Source organism: Condylura cristata, unplaced genomic scaffold (genome assembly GCF_000260355.1).
Source record: "Condylura cristata isolate star-nosed mole 26May11 unplaced genomic scaffold, ConCri1.0 scaffold00030, whole genome shotgun sequence".
In the NCBI taxonomy this organism is placed as follows: Eukaryota; Metazoa; Chordata; class Mammalia; order Eulipotyphla; family Talpidae; genus Condylura; species Condylura cristata.
The window spans coordinates 20,817,441-20,836,553 of NW_004567131.1; the positions used below are offsets into that span (position 1 = coordinate 20,817,441).

At 35.6% G+C, this 19,113-nt stretch overlaps 1 protein-coding gene across 1 annotated transcript in view; it reads left to right on the top strand.

Annotated features, from left to right (window-relative positions):
- MRC1 (mannose receptor, C type 1) overlaps nucleotides 1-19,113 on the top strand; it is a 73,014-nt gene that overhangs the window by 26,825 nt on the left and 27,076 nt on the right. Inside the window, exons 6-12 of the mRNA XM_004691281.2 lie at nucleotides 597-743; nucleotides 3,166-3,351; nucleotides 6,585-6,742; nucleotides 8,283-8,393; nucleotides 11,771-11,886; nucleotides 14,072-14,220; nucleotides 17,319-17,518. Of these exons, the coding sequence (XP_004691338.1) occupies nucleotides 597-743; nucleotides 3,166-3,351; nucleotides 6,585-6,742; nucleotides 8,283-8,393; nucleotides 11,771-11,886; nucleotides 14,072-14,220; nucleotides 17,319-17,518 (1,067 nt within the window). The remainder of the gene's footprint in view (nucleotides 1-596; nucleotides 744-3,165; nucleotides 3,352-6,584; nucleotides 6,743-8,282; nucleotides 8,394-11,770; nucleotides 11,887-14,071; nucleotides 14,221-17,318; nucleotides 17,519-19,113) is intronic.

Sequence of the window (19,113 nt, forward strand, 5' to 3'; positions counted from 1 at the left end):
GGGGGGTGGGGGGGTTTAAGCAGGTTGAGCTGGAAATCTTGGGAAATAGTCTTTGTTCCAGGCAGACTTGCTCAGCATTTGTAGGACACATTGCAGCTTCTAGCAAGTCTCATCCCTTGTCATCCTCCCTTCCGTTATTTTTCCTTCCTGTCTCCTCTCTAATTGGAGAAGGTCTTCTCAAGTGCAGAATGTCTCACCTGATCTTCACAATTTAGATTGACTTTTTGGCAGGTATTTGCAGCATTTGGAATATCATGTATTACTTGTTAGGTGCAGTTCCATTATACATAGCATAATTCAGTATAAAGATTGTTCAGGTTTAAAGTCTAAATTTACTCATTTTAATGTAAAAGAAGTTATTTCAAAGAACACTTGTATAGTCAACACTTCAGGATTTTAGACATTGGAAGGATCCAATAACAAAAGAACAAATAGATGCCAATCAGTGCTCCAGTAAGTAAATCTTTATTTGTGATGTTTAGCAAAAGACAGATGGAGATCCTTTAAATCCCAGGGATGAATGTACAAGGCTCTGGATCTGTCTACCTGTAATATATACCCTAGTCTCACCTTACTTTTTCCTTTTTCTCCTAAAGGAAGTCCATCAGTGGAGCCTGGAAAAAGCTGTGTGTCACTAAATCCTGGGAAAAATGCTAAATGGGAAAATCTGGAATGTGTTCAGAAACTTGGCTATATTTGTAAAAAGGGCAACACAACTTTGAGTTCTTTTGTTATCCCCTCAGGTAAGTGATCTACTTGTCCTGAAATGTGTTAAAAATGGAATTTAGGGATAAAATAACAACCTAGTCATAACTGTAGGAAAAGGCTCCATAGGTTTTACTGATAATTGGGTAAATTTGATTTTCCTACAAAATTTCTTTTGGTTTGCTTCTATCACTGCTTCTAACAATTCCTGAGTGTGCTTTGCCTTAGTGCTGGGATATATGGAAGGCCTTGCACAGAGCACAAGTAAGAATTGGACTTCACAGTGGTTCTAAGGGGCTGGCATTATTATTCACATGTTGTGCATGGGGAGGCTGTAGAACTCGCACGTGACAAAACTGGAATTCAGCTAGGAGGTGAACGTCAGAAAGAGAGGTTTTCATTATGCCCCCACTATGTAAAGACCTATCGGGCGCCACTGCTTTAGATTCATCATCTGACATTGAAGTCTTCAGATAAATGGATTTAAACATCCAAAGAGACTAATAAACTTTATATAAAGGCTAGACTTTGGAAAAAGCTTTAATTATATTTTTTATTGAGGTAACGTTAGTTTACAACACTATATGATTAAGAGTACAGGATGACATCTCTTCAGAGGTCTGTTACCACACGACGCCTAAAGCTCCATGAATTGAAAACACAAGCTCCATGAATTGTGTTTCCTATTTCAACTTTATAGGAGGATGAAACCACTCAGGCAAGAAGGCACCCATTCTTTAAATTAACAAACAATAACTTCAGTTGTTAACTATTACCTATGTTGGAAGTGAAACAATAAGAGGATCTGTATATACATGTGTATATATTTATATTCTGCTGGGGAAGTCTGACGGTGTGCCATTCTTGACTTCTTTCTCCTTGATTTAAAAGTAATTTAGATTTATTTAAAAATATGAGCACATGAAATGTGGCTGGTTCCCACTGAGATGTGTAAGTATATAATACACGCTGGACTTCCAAGACTTAATGTAACAAAATAGTAAAATATCACATGACTTTTTTTTAGTGAATACATGTTGAAATAAAAATATTTGTGATATATTGTGTCAAGTGAATATATTGTTGAAATTCAATCTACCTGCTCCTTTTTTCTTTTACTTAACATGGTGACCAGCAAATTTAAAATTATCTCCATGGCTCACATTAATGGCTTATATCATATTTCTCTACAGCTTAAGAGGAACAAATCTCTAAGGAATGATTGCTTTATTGGTTGTTTTACATTTTTAAAATTTGAAAAATTCATGTATTCAGTTTTTGAATTCAGCATTTACTGACATAGTGTTCAGCTTCCAGGCAGCAAAATTAAAATATCCCACCAGAGGGCTCCAGAGTTACACTAACATTTACAAAAAGTTTTCTTTTGTTAACCACTGGAAATCTAACTTGCACTGAGGGAGGATAGAATTTTTTTTAAAATATGCATTTTTCTACTATAGCAATACAGTATTTAGTCATCATGATTGCTTATTTACTTGAACGAATGACTACTGTATACAGAGTTCTGGGTTTAAACATCTTTTCAGGGAGAATGGCTTTAAGGAATTCAGTGAGTGAACTAACAAAAATGAATGTTTTTATATTGAACTAAGGAAGCATACTTGAGAAACTTAATATCAAACATAACTATGTAAATTGATGTTCATTTGGTAATATTTTCCATCTTTAAGTAAGTTATGTCACCAAGCTGTTTTTTGCAGTAGTATTCATGTGTGTGTGTGTGTGTGTGTGTGTGTGTGTGTGTGTGTGTGTGTGTATATATATATATATATATATATATATATATATATATATATATATATTTGGTTCATGTTACCTGCCCAAGATCACACAACTTACTACAAATTCAGGTTTTGCCAGAAAATTTTCTTAATTAAAATTCCATGATATCATGTCTTCCTTGAGGGCAAAACAATGGCAGTGATGGGTCCAGAGACACTGGTGTCCCCCTCATGCTGTTCTGGCTTCAGGATCAGTTTGGTTGTACCCATGTACCCAACCCATTATATTCTACATTATAGCACATCTTTTTGTCTTTTCTGTTTCTCCATCGTGTTCAGAAAACAAGTAAACTGAAATTATTCAGGGACTGTATTGTGCTTCCGATCTTTTGTACTTCTAGCATTAGCATAGCACGTTGAGTACAGGCTTGTAATAATAACATGCAGAGAAAATGTGGCAATTTATATTATCCTAGCATTGCAGCAGGTAGTTAAAAAAAATTCCCACTTAGCCTAGTTTTGAAATGAAAGAGGAAATTATCCACCTCCTAGGCTGAAAGAAAATCCAACCTAGCCTATCTTTTGTGCATGTGTATGGCAAAGAATGAAAATTAGAGTTATCTCTGTGAGCTGTTTTGTAGATGAAATGAGGGAAACTATTGTTACAATAAAAAAAAAAAATCTTCCCTTTTAAATGTTTTCCAAACTTTTCTTCTAGAAAGTGATGTGCCCACTAATTGTCCAAGTCAGTGGTGGCCCTATGCGGGTCACTGTTACAAAATTCACAGAGAGGAGAAGAAAATCCAAAGAGATGCTTTGACTGCATGCAGGAAGGAAGGTGGCGATCTCACCAGTATACACAGCATTGAGGAATTTGACTTCATTATCTCCCAACTGGGATATGGTAAGAACTCTTAGCCAGGAATATGTTTGATTCTGCTCTTCCCCACTTGTTACCCACTTCTGGAAATTAAAAAAATTATATAATTTAATAACATCAACTTAATCATAAGTATCAATCATGCCTGAGCTTTAAGCATTAGATATGAATTTAAAGAATTTTTATCACTTTTAATATGTTATCAGTGCATGCAGTTTTTAAAATATTGTTCTTTGATGATAATCTATCTTAAACTTAATATTTAATTTTTTGGTGAATTATCCATGTATGTGCATTTTTTCTTTTAAGATTGCTATTTTCACTCAGAAGAGTGGTCTCTAGTGGTGCACCCTAGTGGTGCAGAGGTTAAGGACAGCGCTATAAAGCTATCACCAGCCATGGCAGCATGACTTTGGTCCCAACTGGCCAGGGTGTTAACTCACATGGTGCAGCAGACTACCATCTCTTCCTGTCTCACCCTCTGCTCCCCTGAGCAGTGTATTTCAGTAGATCTGCCTATTCTGCTCCCCACTGTCCCTGGTGAATCCTCTCTCCACCCTGCCCGCCCTCCACCCTCTGCACCACACCTCTGGCCTACACCCCAGTTCTTGTATCCATATATAAATGAATCTTCAAAAGAAAAGAAAGGTCTCTAGTGACCCATCCCATACAGGGAATTTATTTTTAACCTAGAAAGGCTGCTAGGATGTTGAGCAATGAGAGAAATAGCACATTTTATTGAGAAGGTTAAACTGAAGCCTAAACTTTTAAAGAAAATCAAGACTTAATGTTAGGAGTATACCCTAAGAATTAGGTAAAAAATCTACTACTTAAACTCATGGAAAGTTTTCAAAAATTGGCCCTAGTAGGAACAAAGTAGGAAAGTGAGTTGGAAATGCTGAGCCTGAACAGGAGTGAGAGGAGGAACCTGATGGAAATGGGCACCCAGCAGCACTTGCTGATGAAATGATTATCATTTTCTGCTTTCACTGATGAAGCTGCTGAATAGCTGCAGCTGTGTTCATTTCCAGCCAGCAAAACAAGAGGAAATGGATGGTGGTGATGCTGGGGACGGCTTCCGGACACATGCTGCCCGAAAATTGGTGGGGGGTGGTGGTGGCAGGGGGAAGAGGACACAGCAAGTAGAATAAGAAAAAAAATGCTCATTACAGTGCAAGACTGAGAAAACCCCAGAACACTAGTGTTCCTGGCCTCTGTGCCACATGAATCCTTTCTCATTAGCTCACCTCCCTTAGTGTGGTAGGTCATGGTAACAGCCTGCGGCATCTGTACACCATTCCCCGGCTGGTCTGTATTTAACTATCCTGCAGAACTCAGAATAGAAAATAAAAATGAAACCAAAAGGATATATATGAATAATAGCATGCAGCATGTCTTGATACTACTAAAAGGTAAGAAGGTTTGCAAATGATTCGGGGGGAAGCAGATTAGTTAAGAAGCCATAGGCCCCAAACTGAAAATTTTGCTCCACTTATATGACATGATATAGCAATAGGAAAGCCTTATAGGTTTATTAGTATAATGACTTTGGGAAATTAGATGATAGTGAAATTAACGTAAATTAAACTGAGAATTAGTGAATTTTCACTCGAGAAACTGTCCTTTTTAATTATTGAGAACAATGAATTGAAAACAATAAAATTAATGCTGTTAAAGGTATAAAACTTACAAAATTTTAATTATTGCTTTTAAATTAAGAGTCTGGAATTTTTTTTTTTTGGTCTGGTTGAGATATCTTTTGTATTAATCATAGATGCAAAAGGGATAAATTGGGACCTGTAAATGTACGTTGTTACTACATTAACCAAGACAGCATCACTAACTGATTTATAGCAACTATTGTGACAACTTTACTTTCATGTATTATATATATATGTTTTTTTTTTTTAGGGTCAAATTTAAGTTTATGATTATAGAAGTTATAAGGGGAGAGTTGCTTAGTGAGAAAAATGTGAATAGGAAACATTACTTTGTCATAATTGTGGGACTTGGGATTTTATGTTTTTATTCATCTTGAACTTAAGTCCTTGAGGGGTCATTTTAAAGGCTATATTTCCTGCTTAAAAGATTATGATCTGCCAAATTAAGTGAAAGGAAAAGGGATCATCCTAACAATGTCATTCCTGCTTCATGACTCTGGAAACATCTGCTGGGCTGGCACTGGTCCAGTCAGGGACTTCTCCAAAAGCAAAACCGAGTGACAACTTTTAGGAGGAAGAAGGCGAAGCCACTTAGGGAAATTTCTGTGTACTGTGGCATATTTCTCATTTTCTACAACATCATCTTTACAGTCTTCTGGCAGGTGTTTTTATTTTACCATTTTATAAATGTCAATCAAGCATTTATGATGAAATTCCTATTAGTGCTCATAAAGTTTCATATTTTTAATTTGGAAATGTATGATTTAAGCTATGATATCTTAAGTCTTTAATTTTGTCCCATTTTTGTTAGTATATTTAGAATTTTAGAAGTAAATTGATAAAATCAGTATAATTCTTCATAGAAGTAAATTGATAAAATCAGTATAATTCTTCATAGAATTTCAAGAGATGGGGCAATTTATAGCTACAACTGATTTGGTTCTCTATTAAGGAAACCCAAATTTGGATTAGATGCGATGGAAATGGCTGTTTTTGTTTTAATGTTCCTCATTTATGCTTTTCTGGTGTTTTATTCAATACTTACAGTTTAATAAGTAATTGCCAAATGTTAGGAGACCCTAAAGTCCTCATCTACCTTAGCACTATATAGGTCATTTTCATTCTTATTCTACTGATTGGACTTTAAAAGAAACAACTGGAATGTTCTTGATAACAACATAGTAAAAAATAAGTAACACTACTCTGAAACATTTCTAAGATTTATTAGTAGTCAAACAGACTTATCTCTAGATAAATTACCTTATTTAAAAAATTGCATGCTGTTGCTGTAGTATGCTATTTATAACAAGAAGAAACTTCATACAATTGAGAGCAATGATAAACCCATCTCAATTTCATATTGGAAAGTTAAATAAATACAATTATTTTGGCAATGTGAAGAATACACTACACAATTAAAATTGCCAGCATGAAATGTAGCTGACATCTCAATCTATAGCCTATAAGAGGCTATACTTCAATGACAGCTGTAATATCAGAGGAGAAGAACTCCTATTGATATAGCCAAAGGTGCTCCTCTCCCTCTTTGGAAAGAAGACTGTATGCAAATTCTTCTGTATTTTTCTTCCCATTTAGAACCAAATGATGAGCTGTGGATAGGCTTAAATGACATCAAGATTCAGATGTATTTTGAATGGAGTGATGGGACTCCTGTGACATTTACCAAATGGCTTCGTGGAGAACCAAGTCATGAAAACAACAGGCAGGAAGATTGTACTGTGATGAAAGGCAAGGTAATGCAACTTTATTACTGATCTCTATCAAAAAATCTCAGGGAAATTTTTTCATTCTGCTTCCCTTATTACATTATTTAGACTGGGTTAATTGACATAGAGGAAGTCTGAACCAAAATTTAATTTCTTAATTTTCTCAATTATCTAGCAAAGTCAAATATTTAAGAAGACCAGAAAAGCATCAGACAGAAAGTTTTAATTTGAGAATGAAATTAGCCAATATACAAATTCTCATATTGTTCCTATTCTGGGTTCTAAATAGAATGTATATGACTTGATCAAACCTGAACTTTGGTTCTGATTTTGACTGATTGCTCTGAGTGGGTGTTGACATAGTTAGATCTATTCTGGGTCTCAGTCTTTGGAATCTGTACTTAACATAATTACATTTGTTTTTGAGGTTACATGGAAGTATCACATGTGAAAAGACTGCTTACATGGAATTAAGCAGTCTAGCAACTAGAGAATACCATGGAATTATCCTTTCTTAATAGTTGATGAACCTGGTGTCGAAAAGATTGGTTTCAATACATGACTTATTTTCTCATAAATAAAAATGGGTATAATATTGTATCTAGTTTACATAGTGGGAATAGGATTAAATGGGTTTGTGCTTTTAAATTCCTGTAGTACCTGGCCTATACTTTTTGTTCAGTAGTATCAGCTACTATTTTTTGCGATGTATTTCTTTTTATTGTGATTTGTTGAGAGCTTAAGAAAAGAAATAGGTGCTAATGATGCAAAAGGCAAATAGAAGTGTTCTAGGAAAAGAAAGCCAGAGAGCATCATATGTGCAAAGAGCTGAAAGGATAGTATGACAAAAAACAGAAAAATAAAGTGTTGGTGGCAATACTAGCTTTGAGGTTAAGAAAACATAGCACTAGCAAGAATTAGCAATACCTAATTCATGATTTATAAATATTTCTCTGGCTGGAGAATTGAGTACAGGATTGCAAGGGTTTGAGAGATGAGAAAATAGAGATAGATGATACAGACATTTCCCAAGGTGTTTGGCAGTTAAGGGAAAGAGAAGTCATTTTAAGGTAAAATATCTAGGGGAAAGGAAAAAAGTAAAATCTGAGACAGAGACGGAGGTGGAGTTTTTGACCCAGGAGGACACTCGTGAATAGAAAGAGGAAAGACTGATTTCAGGTGTATTTACATTTGGTCTGTTGGATCAGGGAGGTTTTTTTTTTTGATAACTTCATGTACTTGGTTAACCTAGAAACAGCTGACTGTAGAGATTGCTGACTACAGAGTTTCTAAGCATTTTTAGTTTCTCTTGCACAATCCTTTCAATAAAGACTTAGAAATCGAATATATAAAAACATACTGGGGCTACCATCCCTTTTTATATGTTATTAGAGTCAAGTTTATTGCTTAGTTGTAAATTGTCCATTTCCCTTCCCTTCCCATTGATGCCATTTTATCTGAATCATCATGAATCTTTGTTTTCCTTTTCTTAGAACAATTAAAAGAAATTAGCATTTAAGTCAAACAACTGATAATATTTAAGAGGTTTCCCCTTTGCTTTTCATAGGATGGATTCTGGGCAGATTGGCCCTGTGAGAGGCCTCTTGGCTACATCTGTAAGATGAAATCACAAGCCCATGCACCAGGACAAGTGGAGGTTGACACAGGCTGCCAGAAAGTAAGTACACGGTGATTTCAGATCCGCAAATCTTATGTGAGAGTCTGGGCTTGATTTTTATCTGGGAAGTGCTTTATTATTTACATAGAACAAATGTTATGAAACATAGCCATATATTTCACCTTTTGAAAACATGCACTGATTTATTGTGTTTGGCATCATTGTTCTGCATAAATCATTGTCCAGGTATTCTCTACTGTTAAAATATATACACATGAGCCTTGTGAAGGTGATGTTCCTTACAATCTGTAAGACTATTTTCAGTAGGTGACTTTAAATTGAAGATGACAAGATTTTCTTTTTTTTTTAAAGATTTATTTATTTGTGCATACAGAGCTGGGGTACAGGCCAGAGGCTCAGGGGCAGCAAGAGGCTTCACCAGAGACAGAGTGGGGAGCAGAACAGGCATATCGACGAAGTACACTGCTGAGGGGAGCAGCGGGCGGGTCAGGAGAGGTCTGCCACGCCATGTGGTCACCACCAGGGCAGGCGGGAATCGAACTCATGGGAAGTGGCTTTAGCTTCTCAGTGCCGTGCTTCAATCCACTGCGCCACCAGGGAGAGCCTGATGACAAGATTTTCTTAGTCACTTCTCCCACATACAATATTTCTGACAATCCTTCTGACGGGCATTGTCTTTGTCGATTCCTGTTAGTTACTGGTAGTAGCTCAGTTAAGCTGAATATAGGAATGATAGCATGCTTAACCTTACCTGAGAAATAGAAATACCTTCCCAAAGGTCTTATATTTCTTTGGGGTTAAAGCAAGTGATTTCTGTGAAATAATATCTGAAGGCATAAGGAAATTGTAAAATACACAGTACATGTTTATCATTTTCCTATCCAGTTGCTGAATAGCTCAGTTCTTCTCATTTCCTTTCTCACTTTCCTTGCATAAAAATAAAGAAGCTAATTTCCTTTCTAAGGTATCGTTGTTGTGATCAAATCATACAGAACAGATACAGAAAACCATAGAGACATAAAGAATCTTGGTGATGATCAAAATCTCTCTTTTAAAGTTTGCATTCTGAAATTTTCACTGTAGAGAGCTATTAATTTCTTAGTTTCACAAAAAGATCAGGCTAGCATCTAGCTCTGTCTCCAGGCCACTTATATATTCTTTTCCTAATCACATACATGTGCTTGAGATTGCTAATATTATTCTAATTTTGATAAACAAACAATCCTTAACTTGTATTACTTCTATATAACCTAAGATTTAAATATTTTTTTCTATTGATTGTAATGTCAGCAATTGCTGTTAGATCTAATACAGTCATTAAGCTGGCAATGATAAGCTTCAAGAAAATATTAGCAACTTTGTTGAGTGTTATTACATGCTGAAGATTATTAGTCTACTTACATTGACTTTAAATTTCTTCTTACCCAGGTAAATCTTTTAGTTATTCTGGAGATCTGAGTGGAAAACTCCCTCTCTTTATCTGAAAATGTCTTGACTTCATTCTTACCTAGAATAATACTTTAGGTGGGTCAGTTTGGAATTCTAGATTGACAAATTGTTTTTGACAGCACTTTGTATATGATTTCATTTTCTCCTGATCTTTATTTTTGCTATTGAAATTCCAGTTATTATCAAATTCCTTTTTTGTTAAAGAAGATACTCTGTGTTTTCTGTGATTTAAACATCTCATTGTTTTGGTCTTTCTGCAGTTTTAGTACATTGTGTCACAATTTGAATTTATGTTATTTATTCTGGTTGGTACTCTCAGTGTGTCTTGATTTTGAGGTTTCATATCTTTCAATTCTTAAAAATTATCAGTCAGTTTTATTTGAGGCCCCTGGAACTTCTCTCAGATGAATGTTTCACCTTCTCATTCTAATTTTTTTTAATTAATATGTTCTCTTAATCCCTTTTCCTATGTTCATCATTATTTCTTTGTGCTGCATTAATCCAATTTGCTAATCTTTCCGAAACTATATTTTGTACATTTAATCTGGTTATTGAGTTTTTAACTTTCTATATTTCTTTTCTGGAAACACTATTTTCTGTGTGTTTGAATCTACTTTTTATTCGTAGCATTTTAATCTTTCATTATTGATTTTATTTCTTTTGCTATTTAAATCAGCTCAAATATGCATATATATATACATATAATACATATATTTTCAGATTGTTTTATTAATTTCAGTTCTTGAATCTCCCTTAAAATGAGGTGTTTTCTCACATTTTGGAACTTTTTATTGTGAATTTATTCTCATCCCACCTACACCCCAATCCTTAAAATCACATGTGCACGTGACCTGATTTGTGGGAATATTTTCCTTTGACTTCTCTGAACGCCTAGGAGAGCCTCCTTTTGAGGTGTAATTTGTATTTTATATTTTTGACTGTAGGTTCTCATATGATGTGGATAGTGTATAACTGAAACAGGTACCAGTTTATGGTACAGACTTGGCATTTATTTGGAAGGAGAATAATTTTTTTTCTATGCCCAGAACCACAGGTAGATGACAAGACGGTCTGTCATTTCCTGGTTCTGTGGATAGTGTTTATTCACTTTCATTTTGTAACAGGGCTCCCTTCTGTGGGCATTAACTTCATGCAAGCACTTAAGCTCCATTTCCTTACTTCAGGGGCCTGGTGGTCAGATAATTTTTATGGACACAGATGCCTTTTCCCTGGGCACTAGGCCCCATAATCTAAGTCTGATATACCTTGGGAAACTATAGCCGCAGCTTGTGCATTTCTATACCAGTTTTTAGTTTTCTATGTATCTGAAAGTTCCCCCCCCCACTGCTCTCAAATTATTTTGTTGGTATTATTTTATTTGTTTTTTGATGGCTATATATTCATTTAACATTTCTCTGTGGTTGAATAGGAAGAGGAACCGGCTAAAATAAAGTTGGATAAGTCCTCTCCTATGGCCAGATGATAAAGTTGAGACTTACCATCCCTGTTGGCCTCAATAGACACTGGGATTTTCTGTCATGCCAAGTGTTTATTGTATTATTATTTTTTAAAACTGGAACCACAGTTGAATAATTGGTAGTGGGAAGCCCATGGGGATTACAACTGAAATGAAAAATGCACAAAATGAAGAATAATGTAAAAAACTAAAAAACAAATACATAAGCAAAACAAACAAACAACCAAGCAAACAGAACTTTTCCAAACAATTTTCACTAGAGAATACAGAAGTGGGGAGAATGACTGATCCCACATTTTGCATAAGAATGTCATATGAGGATAAATCTACTGTTTGTTTACCTAAATGATCTCCAGTGCATTTCAGTTATTCAGGTTTGTGTTCTTTAGACAGTTCTGTTTTTTATTAATTTGTGTTTCATGATAATAGAATTATTATAATACCACTATTTGATAAACATGCATGAAGATCTGCTTGGATATATTAATAGGGCTGGAAAAGACATGGATTCTACTGCTATATGATTGGACACACACCTTCAACATTTACAGAAGCAAACCAAACTTGTGAAAATGAGAAGGCTTACCTAACAACAGTTGAAAACAGGTATGTAACAGTCTTAATTTTATTTTAAAATGTCTAATGATGAAACGTTTTAAGAAAAGATGTAAGGATCATTGAGTTCTAAACTTCTGAATAAACATGTAATCTTTAGGTGTAAATAAACTTGAAGTAAATAAAGAAGCATTAAACTCATATCTTATTTGGATAGCACTACATATTTTGCTACTTTTAGCACTGTAAAACAATATTCAGAATAGTTTATTTAAGCAAGTGAATTTATAGCTGTAACATTTTAATGATATGCTATGTCATTATTTTAAAGATGGATGAGTAAAACTTGTCATTTCAAATAGCCCACATTTCTAACTTTACCTCCACCATAAAAAGAGGCAGCGATATTTGCTTCATTCTTTTTTACTCATTCTTTCCATTCTTCTGTTATTTCCTTTTCTTTGGTTTTCTAGGCTTGTAGGTTATGAAAATCACTTGGACACAGAATATTACATAACTTTTGACATTTGAAGTCTCAAACATCTTCACAATTTTAGTTTTCAGTTATTTCCCCCTACTTTTTGTGAAGCACTAAATTAGGCACAGAAGAAAATTAAACTTTAAAAGTCCACTTTAAAATGGACTTTTACATGCAGTAAAAAGTAAAAATTGGCCCTCCCTGGTGGCACAGCGGGTTAAAGCACTGCACTGAGAAGCTAAAGCCACTTCTGCATGAGTTCTATTCCCGCCTGCCCCGGAGGTGACCACATGGCGCAGCAGACCTCTCCTGACCCGCCCACTGCTCCCCTCAGCAGTGTACTTCGTCGATCTGCCTGTTCTGCTCCCCACTCTTTCTCTGGTGAAGCCTCTCACCGCCCCTGAGCCTCTGGCTTGTACCCCAGCTCTGTATGTACAAATAAATAAATCTTAAAAAAAAAAGTAAAAATTATTGAATTTTAATACAGTAAATTTTAATTATTGACCTTTCAATATAGATCCAATAAAATGTAGAAGACAATACAGCTATTAAAATTCCTTTGAGAATTATAAAAGATACCATACAACTTATATAATCTTTATAAAAGAATGTGTGTTTTTCAACCCATATTCTTCTTTTATGTACAATTAGATGTCTAATATATTATAGCACCTTGCTATAATGCTAACATCTGAAAATCAGAACATATATATTTCTTGCTTTAATATAAAGAGTCGAACTATTCATCTGTAAGTACCGTGAGACATTTTCTCATCTATACTATCACTGGTCTTTGGTCTTTGGTCTTTGGTTGGGGCGATATGTAAAGAGGTTTCCCTATATTTTAGGTTTGTTTCTCTTTATGTGTGTTTATGATATTTACATTTACATCGGTGCATTTCATTTTGTTATGTTTTGTTTGGGAGGGGTAACTATGTGCATTAGGGTCAAATAAATATTCTGCTATAGCTCACTTCCTCTGTATTGCCCTATCTGTTTTCTCTGAGACACTGACACTTCTGCTAGTTCCTGAAAATTCTGGCACCACTTTTCCTTTAGCTGGAAAGAGAGATTCTCAGCTCTGTTGCTGCCTACATTGTTAAATGTCAATGAGGACAAACTTTGGTGGCCATCCTAATTGAACTGAATTACTTCCAGATTATGTCAAATACATTGATGATCTCCAAAGGAAGAGAAAATGGATTTGCGATGCTGCTCCTACTTTTTTCTAGAGATACTTTCTTGCTAAATTTTCTCTTCTGGTTCAGAGTGGAAGGGGAAAAAAAGCGCAAATTTTTCCTTTGCATTGCCTTGATAATGTTGTAAACCCTCCCCAACACACACACACACACACACACCAACTTGCTTAACTAAAAACTGAGTAGACAATTTGAAATGTTTGAAGAGCATACTGATTTTTGTTTGTTTTAAAAACAATGCATTTTCAAATGCTGTCTTTTCAGAATTCTTTTACATTTTGAGGAGGGCCAGAGGAACTGGTGAAAGTAGAATGAAGTGCTTTGAACATACTTGCCTGAGTGATTTTAGCAGTCAGCTGTGTGTAGGGTACCCTTCTTCAAAACCTCACATTTCCTCAGTGGAGTTCACATAATTTAAATTACATCTTCGTAGACATGATATGTTTGAATTACCAACTACTTTGTAGCTTATAGGCTTGAACTACTTTTTATGTTAATAGAAAAAGTCCCATAAATGTTTCTAAAATTTATCTTAGTTTTTTTTTTTTTTTTTTAAAAGATATGAACAAGCCTTTCTTACCAGTTTGGTTGGATTGAGGCCTGAAAGGTATTTTTGGACGGGACTTTCAGATGTGCGAAACAAAGGGACCTTTCAGTGGACTGTTGAGGAAGAGGTTCGGTTCACTCACTGGAATTCAGAAATGCCAGGTAGGCCCACGTGCTGCGCTCGGAGGTCTACGTTCACAGTCAAGTCCAGCGGGCAAAGCCTGCTCTTTCGTGTACCTTTCCAAACACCGTGTCAATCAGTGGCGACGTGGGCATAATTTTCTGTTTCATTCTCTTTTCTTTCTAAACGTTCCAAGGCAAATATGCAAAATTTTTATTTTGCAGTGATCCAAGGAACAAAAGGGAGGAAAAAAAAAAAGCTAGGTCATCTGACCCTGCTCTGTTTGGAAACTATTTATAAAATCTTAAATGATCACACATTTTCTTAATGGTTAACTTATTTCTGAAGTCATAAAATCAAAGAATTATAATACTTTTCAGTACTGAAAATGAATTCAACTGACTCTCAGTGGAAGAATGTCTGAGTTGTGCAGATATTAAATACCTGGTATGTGCCACAGTTTTGAGCTCTTTTTATGCCTTAGGTTTTTATCCTTATAAGAAACCTCCAACAGTATCTTGCACATTTGGACTAGTCATGTAAATTAGAAAATTTGCTTGCAAGCATGGATTTAGACGAATTTGCATAATCTCCAAATTTGTGTTTTTGTTAAAGAAGGAATAATAGCTCACATTACAAATGTACTATTTGACCTAATAAGTACTAATCTATGAAAGTTTAAATTTTGTGTTCTCCCCTGTTAATAAAGAAAGCACATTAGTCATTTGACTAGTGTGATTCTTGTTTAATTATTCTGAAAGATAGTAAATTTTCAGTTTATTCTTAAGTAACTGGCAGTATATTAAGATCTATATCCACATATGAAAATTTTGGTAGGTTGACACGTTTGGTTCAACTCTTAACTTTGCTGGTGTTGCTCACTCAACAGTAGGATTCTAAGCAATTAGTCCTGGTATGTCCTTAGAGAATGAAAATGATGCCCTCCCTGGTGATGTGACGGGTTAGGACACAGCACTGCAAGCCAGCCACAGTGGCTTTAGCTTCAATGCGAGTTCAATCCCCTGCCTGGAGGTGACCCACATGGCACCGCAGACCTCTCCTGACCCGCCCGCTGCTCCCCTCAGCAGTGTACTTTATCCATCTGTGTTCTGCTCCCCACTCTGTCTCTGGTGAATCCCCTCACTGCCCCTGTACTTCTGGCCTGTACCCCAGTTCTGTCTGCATAAGTAAATGTCTTTAAAAAAAGAAAAAAGAAAAGAAAAAATGGACCAAATCAGAGCCATAGGGAATTGGGAGGCTTAGACAAAATATTTTGGAGATGTACCTCCCCAGTACTTTGTTATTTGTAAATGCTCATTGTCTTAAAAAAATACAATATATATACATACATACGTATATATATATATATATATATATATACATACATACGTATATATATATAACCCCTTCTTAGCAGCAAGAAGCTTCACATTTTCAAACCTCTGTCTCAGTTACAACTTGAAAATAACCACAGCTGCAAAACAGAATTTAAAACTTAGTATATTTCTCATTTTATTTTGTGTACTTTTTATACATTAATACTAGCATTCATCACAATTCTATAACAGAGTGATATTTTCAGTTTAAAATGAAAAAACAATTAGTCGAGTAACTTAGCAAAATACCTGCTCAGGTATGTCTCATTTTGAAGTTTGTTCACAGAGTGACCTGAGAGAATTACATGGGTGTTGGGTGGAGAATGAATTTCAAAGTACCTTGCTACACACACCACCAAAGCACCCATAATTCTCTGCTATAGTCCACTTTCTCCCAGCTTTGCTTTCCCCTCCTCTTTTGGTTGCTCCATTCTCTAGTCAGCTTTCATGGGTGGTTTTTTAGTTTGTCTTTATCTAACTCTTTGTTTGGTTTCTATATTTACCACACTTAAGTGACACCATCTTGTCTTTGTTGTTCTCCTGACTTATTTTGCTTAGCATAATCCATGTTTCCAAAATGACAATAGTTTCTCTGTTTTCACAACTGAGTAGCATTCCATGTGTGTGTATATGTGGGTGTGTATACACACATAGACATACCAATATATACATATGTGCACATGCACACACGCATGGACACTACATCTCCTTGACATACTCATCTGTTTGGGGCCACTTAGGTTGTTTCCATACTTAGCTGTTGTAAATAGTGCAGCAGTGAACATGGAAGTGCAGTTTCCCATTTGAATTGGTGTTTTTATTCTTTCGGTAGATGCCGAGGATTGAAATTGCTGTGTTGTACGTCAGGTTTATTTATAATTTCAGAAGAGTTCATGTTGTCTTCTGTAGGGGCTGCACTAGGCTTTATTCCCACCAACAGGGGAAGAGGGTGCCTTTTCCTCCACAACCTTGCCCACTCTTGTTTCTCTTCTTTTTGGTACGGGTCATTTTTACAGGTGTGAGGTGATGTAGCATGGCTTTTGTTTGTTTTTCCCTGATGATAGGTGATGATGGACGATTTTTCTTGTGACTATTGGTCACTTGCATGTGTTTTTGGAAAAGAATATTTAGCACTTCTGTCCATTTTTTGACTGGGTTACTTTTTTCTTTTTGTTGAGTTGTCTGAGTCCTTTATAGTTCTTTGATGTTGGCCTCTTGTTGTATGTATGGAGTACAAATGTTTCCTCCCAACTAGTATTATACTTTTTGTTACCATTTTTATGTTGTGCAAAAACTTTTCTTTGTTATGGCCCCGAGTGTTTAGATTTCCTTGCTGATGGGGACATAAAAAATGTTTTTAAGTAATATTGAGCCACTATTTTTGCCATTGTGGTAAATTTCATCATACTAAGTTTATTGTATTGTTATCTCTATGTCTGTCTTTGTCTGGCACACCTTTTCAGATGTTAAAAATACAAAATGTTATCTAAACTCTGACATTTGCAATCATAATTCAGTTGAGGTTGTACAGCATACAAATAAAAGATAAAAATGATTCAAAATAGCACAAATAAAAGGTAAAAGTAACTCAAAATAGCACAATTCAATTGCTAAATGCTATAGGTCTACTACTTGATATTTTCTCATTCAGTATAGTTTTTAATCACACAACTTAAAACTCATTTGACTGTTTTCTGTGAGTGTGGCCAGCTCTCACCAAGATCCTATAGAGTGAATACGTCTACTGTATGTATTTGATGCAGGACGAAAAGCAGGGTGTGTTGCCATGAGAACTGGGATTGCAGGAGGTTTATGGGATGTTTTGAAATGTGAAGAAAAGGCAAAATTTGTGTGCAAACGCTGGGCTGAAGGAGTAACTCGCCCACCAGAGCCTACAACAACTCCTGAACCAAAATGTCCAGAGGAATGGGGTACCAGCAGTAAAACAAATTTGTGTTTCAAGGTGAGTGTCCTTTGCTAAGGTTAATAAGGTGTTTGGAATATGCTCAATCTAAGTTACCACCCAAGGAATTAACACAAAGCCGCCTATAGAAAATTCTGACATAATATATTTTGTTGGAGGCCTGTGCCTTAGTCTTTCTAAATCAATTTTCCTTGAGTAGATGCTAATGACACTTGCATTTAGACCAATGGACATAGTCATTTTTGCAAATGCAAGTCACAGATGCTTTCCTCACCTCCTTACTTCTCTTCTCTCCCCCATCTTTTCTGCCCTAGTTCGAGATTGCACTTCTTGTCATCTTCATGGAAATTTTTGATGCCCCTTGGATTATCTTACTGCATCTCACTTTTGCTCTGTTCTTACTTAGAGTCCAAGTTTTTGGCTAACTGAATTGCTGTCTATAATAGAGCACATAGATATCTTAGAGATAATGGTTCTTTTTTTCCCCCGGTTATTATGCCTGATAAGAGATAAGGGCATCTCCAGGATGAGGCTCATTTAGCACCCTTTGCATGATAATTTGATATCTGCTATATTTGATATATTCTTCAGTTGAACCATCCATTTCTATTTATGACATCAAGTTAACAAAACAAACCACCGAGTGAATTAAGCATGTGGGTTATTTTTTTCTCTCTTGTAAGTCATTTTCTCTCCAGAGAAAGGTAGGTTTATCCAAATACAGAAATGTACTTACCTACTGCTTAATGACATCATTCTCTATTCTGCTCTCAAAATCACTTAACTTCAATCCTTTGAATGACATAGTCATGCCATGCCTTGCAAGATAGTTAGGCAAGGCTAATGAGGAACTTAATATATGTTGCAATGAGGTGGTTTTAGTCTTTTTAACTCAAGAAGGGTTCGGTTGACAACTCCTACTAGTAACAGTAGACACTGATAATAACCTGATTATCCTGATTAAATAGTCAGGATTAAAAATTACACAGAAGGAAATGTAGTAGGCCAACACAGAAAGGAATTTATATGTGGATCAGTTGAGGAAGTTTGACTACTATTTTATTATTCCTTATGGAAACTTTGAAGTTACCGAAACAAAGGCCAGTTTCATCCTCTGCACTGACATTCACCTGAGGGTGGTAGGTAATAAAGATTTGTCACAGGATTTTGAGAGAAGCAGCAACATTCTCTAAAACTAGAAAGCAAACCTAATGTTCCAGGGGACATAATGCACAAGGATGTTCAACAAATCAAAATATGTACTTCAGAAGAATTTGTGAAGTTTTAGAGGTGCTTGGGGTAGGATTAGGATGGAAATATAAAGACATCTTTGTATATATTAGAATATGGGGATTATAAATAAATTCAGCTGATAGCAAATTGATTTAATAAAAAGTTACCTAACAATCTATCAAGCTGAGGTGCTCCAGGAGTCTCAGGAGCTACTGAAATGAAAAGTTGCTGAAAATGTCTTTGTTTAGATAGTTCAAGTTAAAGTCAAGGTGAAAGTGCCCTTGGGTTGCTTAATCACACTGGGGAGATATAGTGCATTAAAAACAAATGCCCTTTCCCACAGACTTGTATCAACTAAGGCCAGGACTTACCAAAAAAACAATAAAAATGGCAAAAGTTGG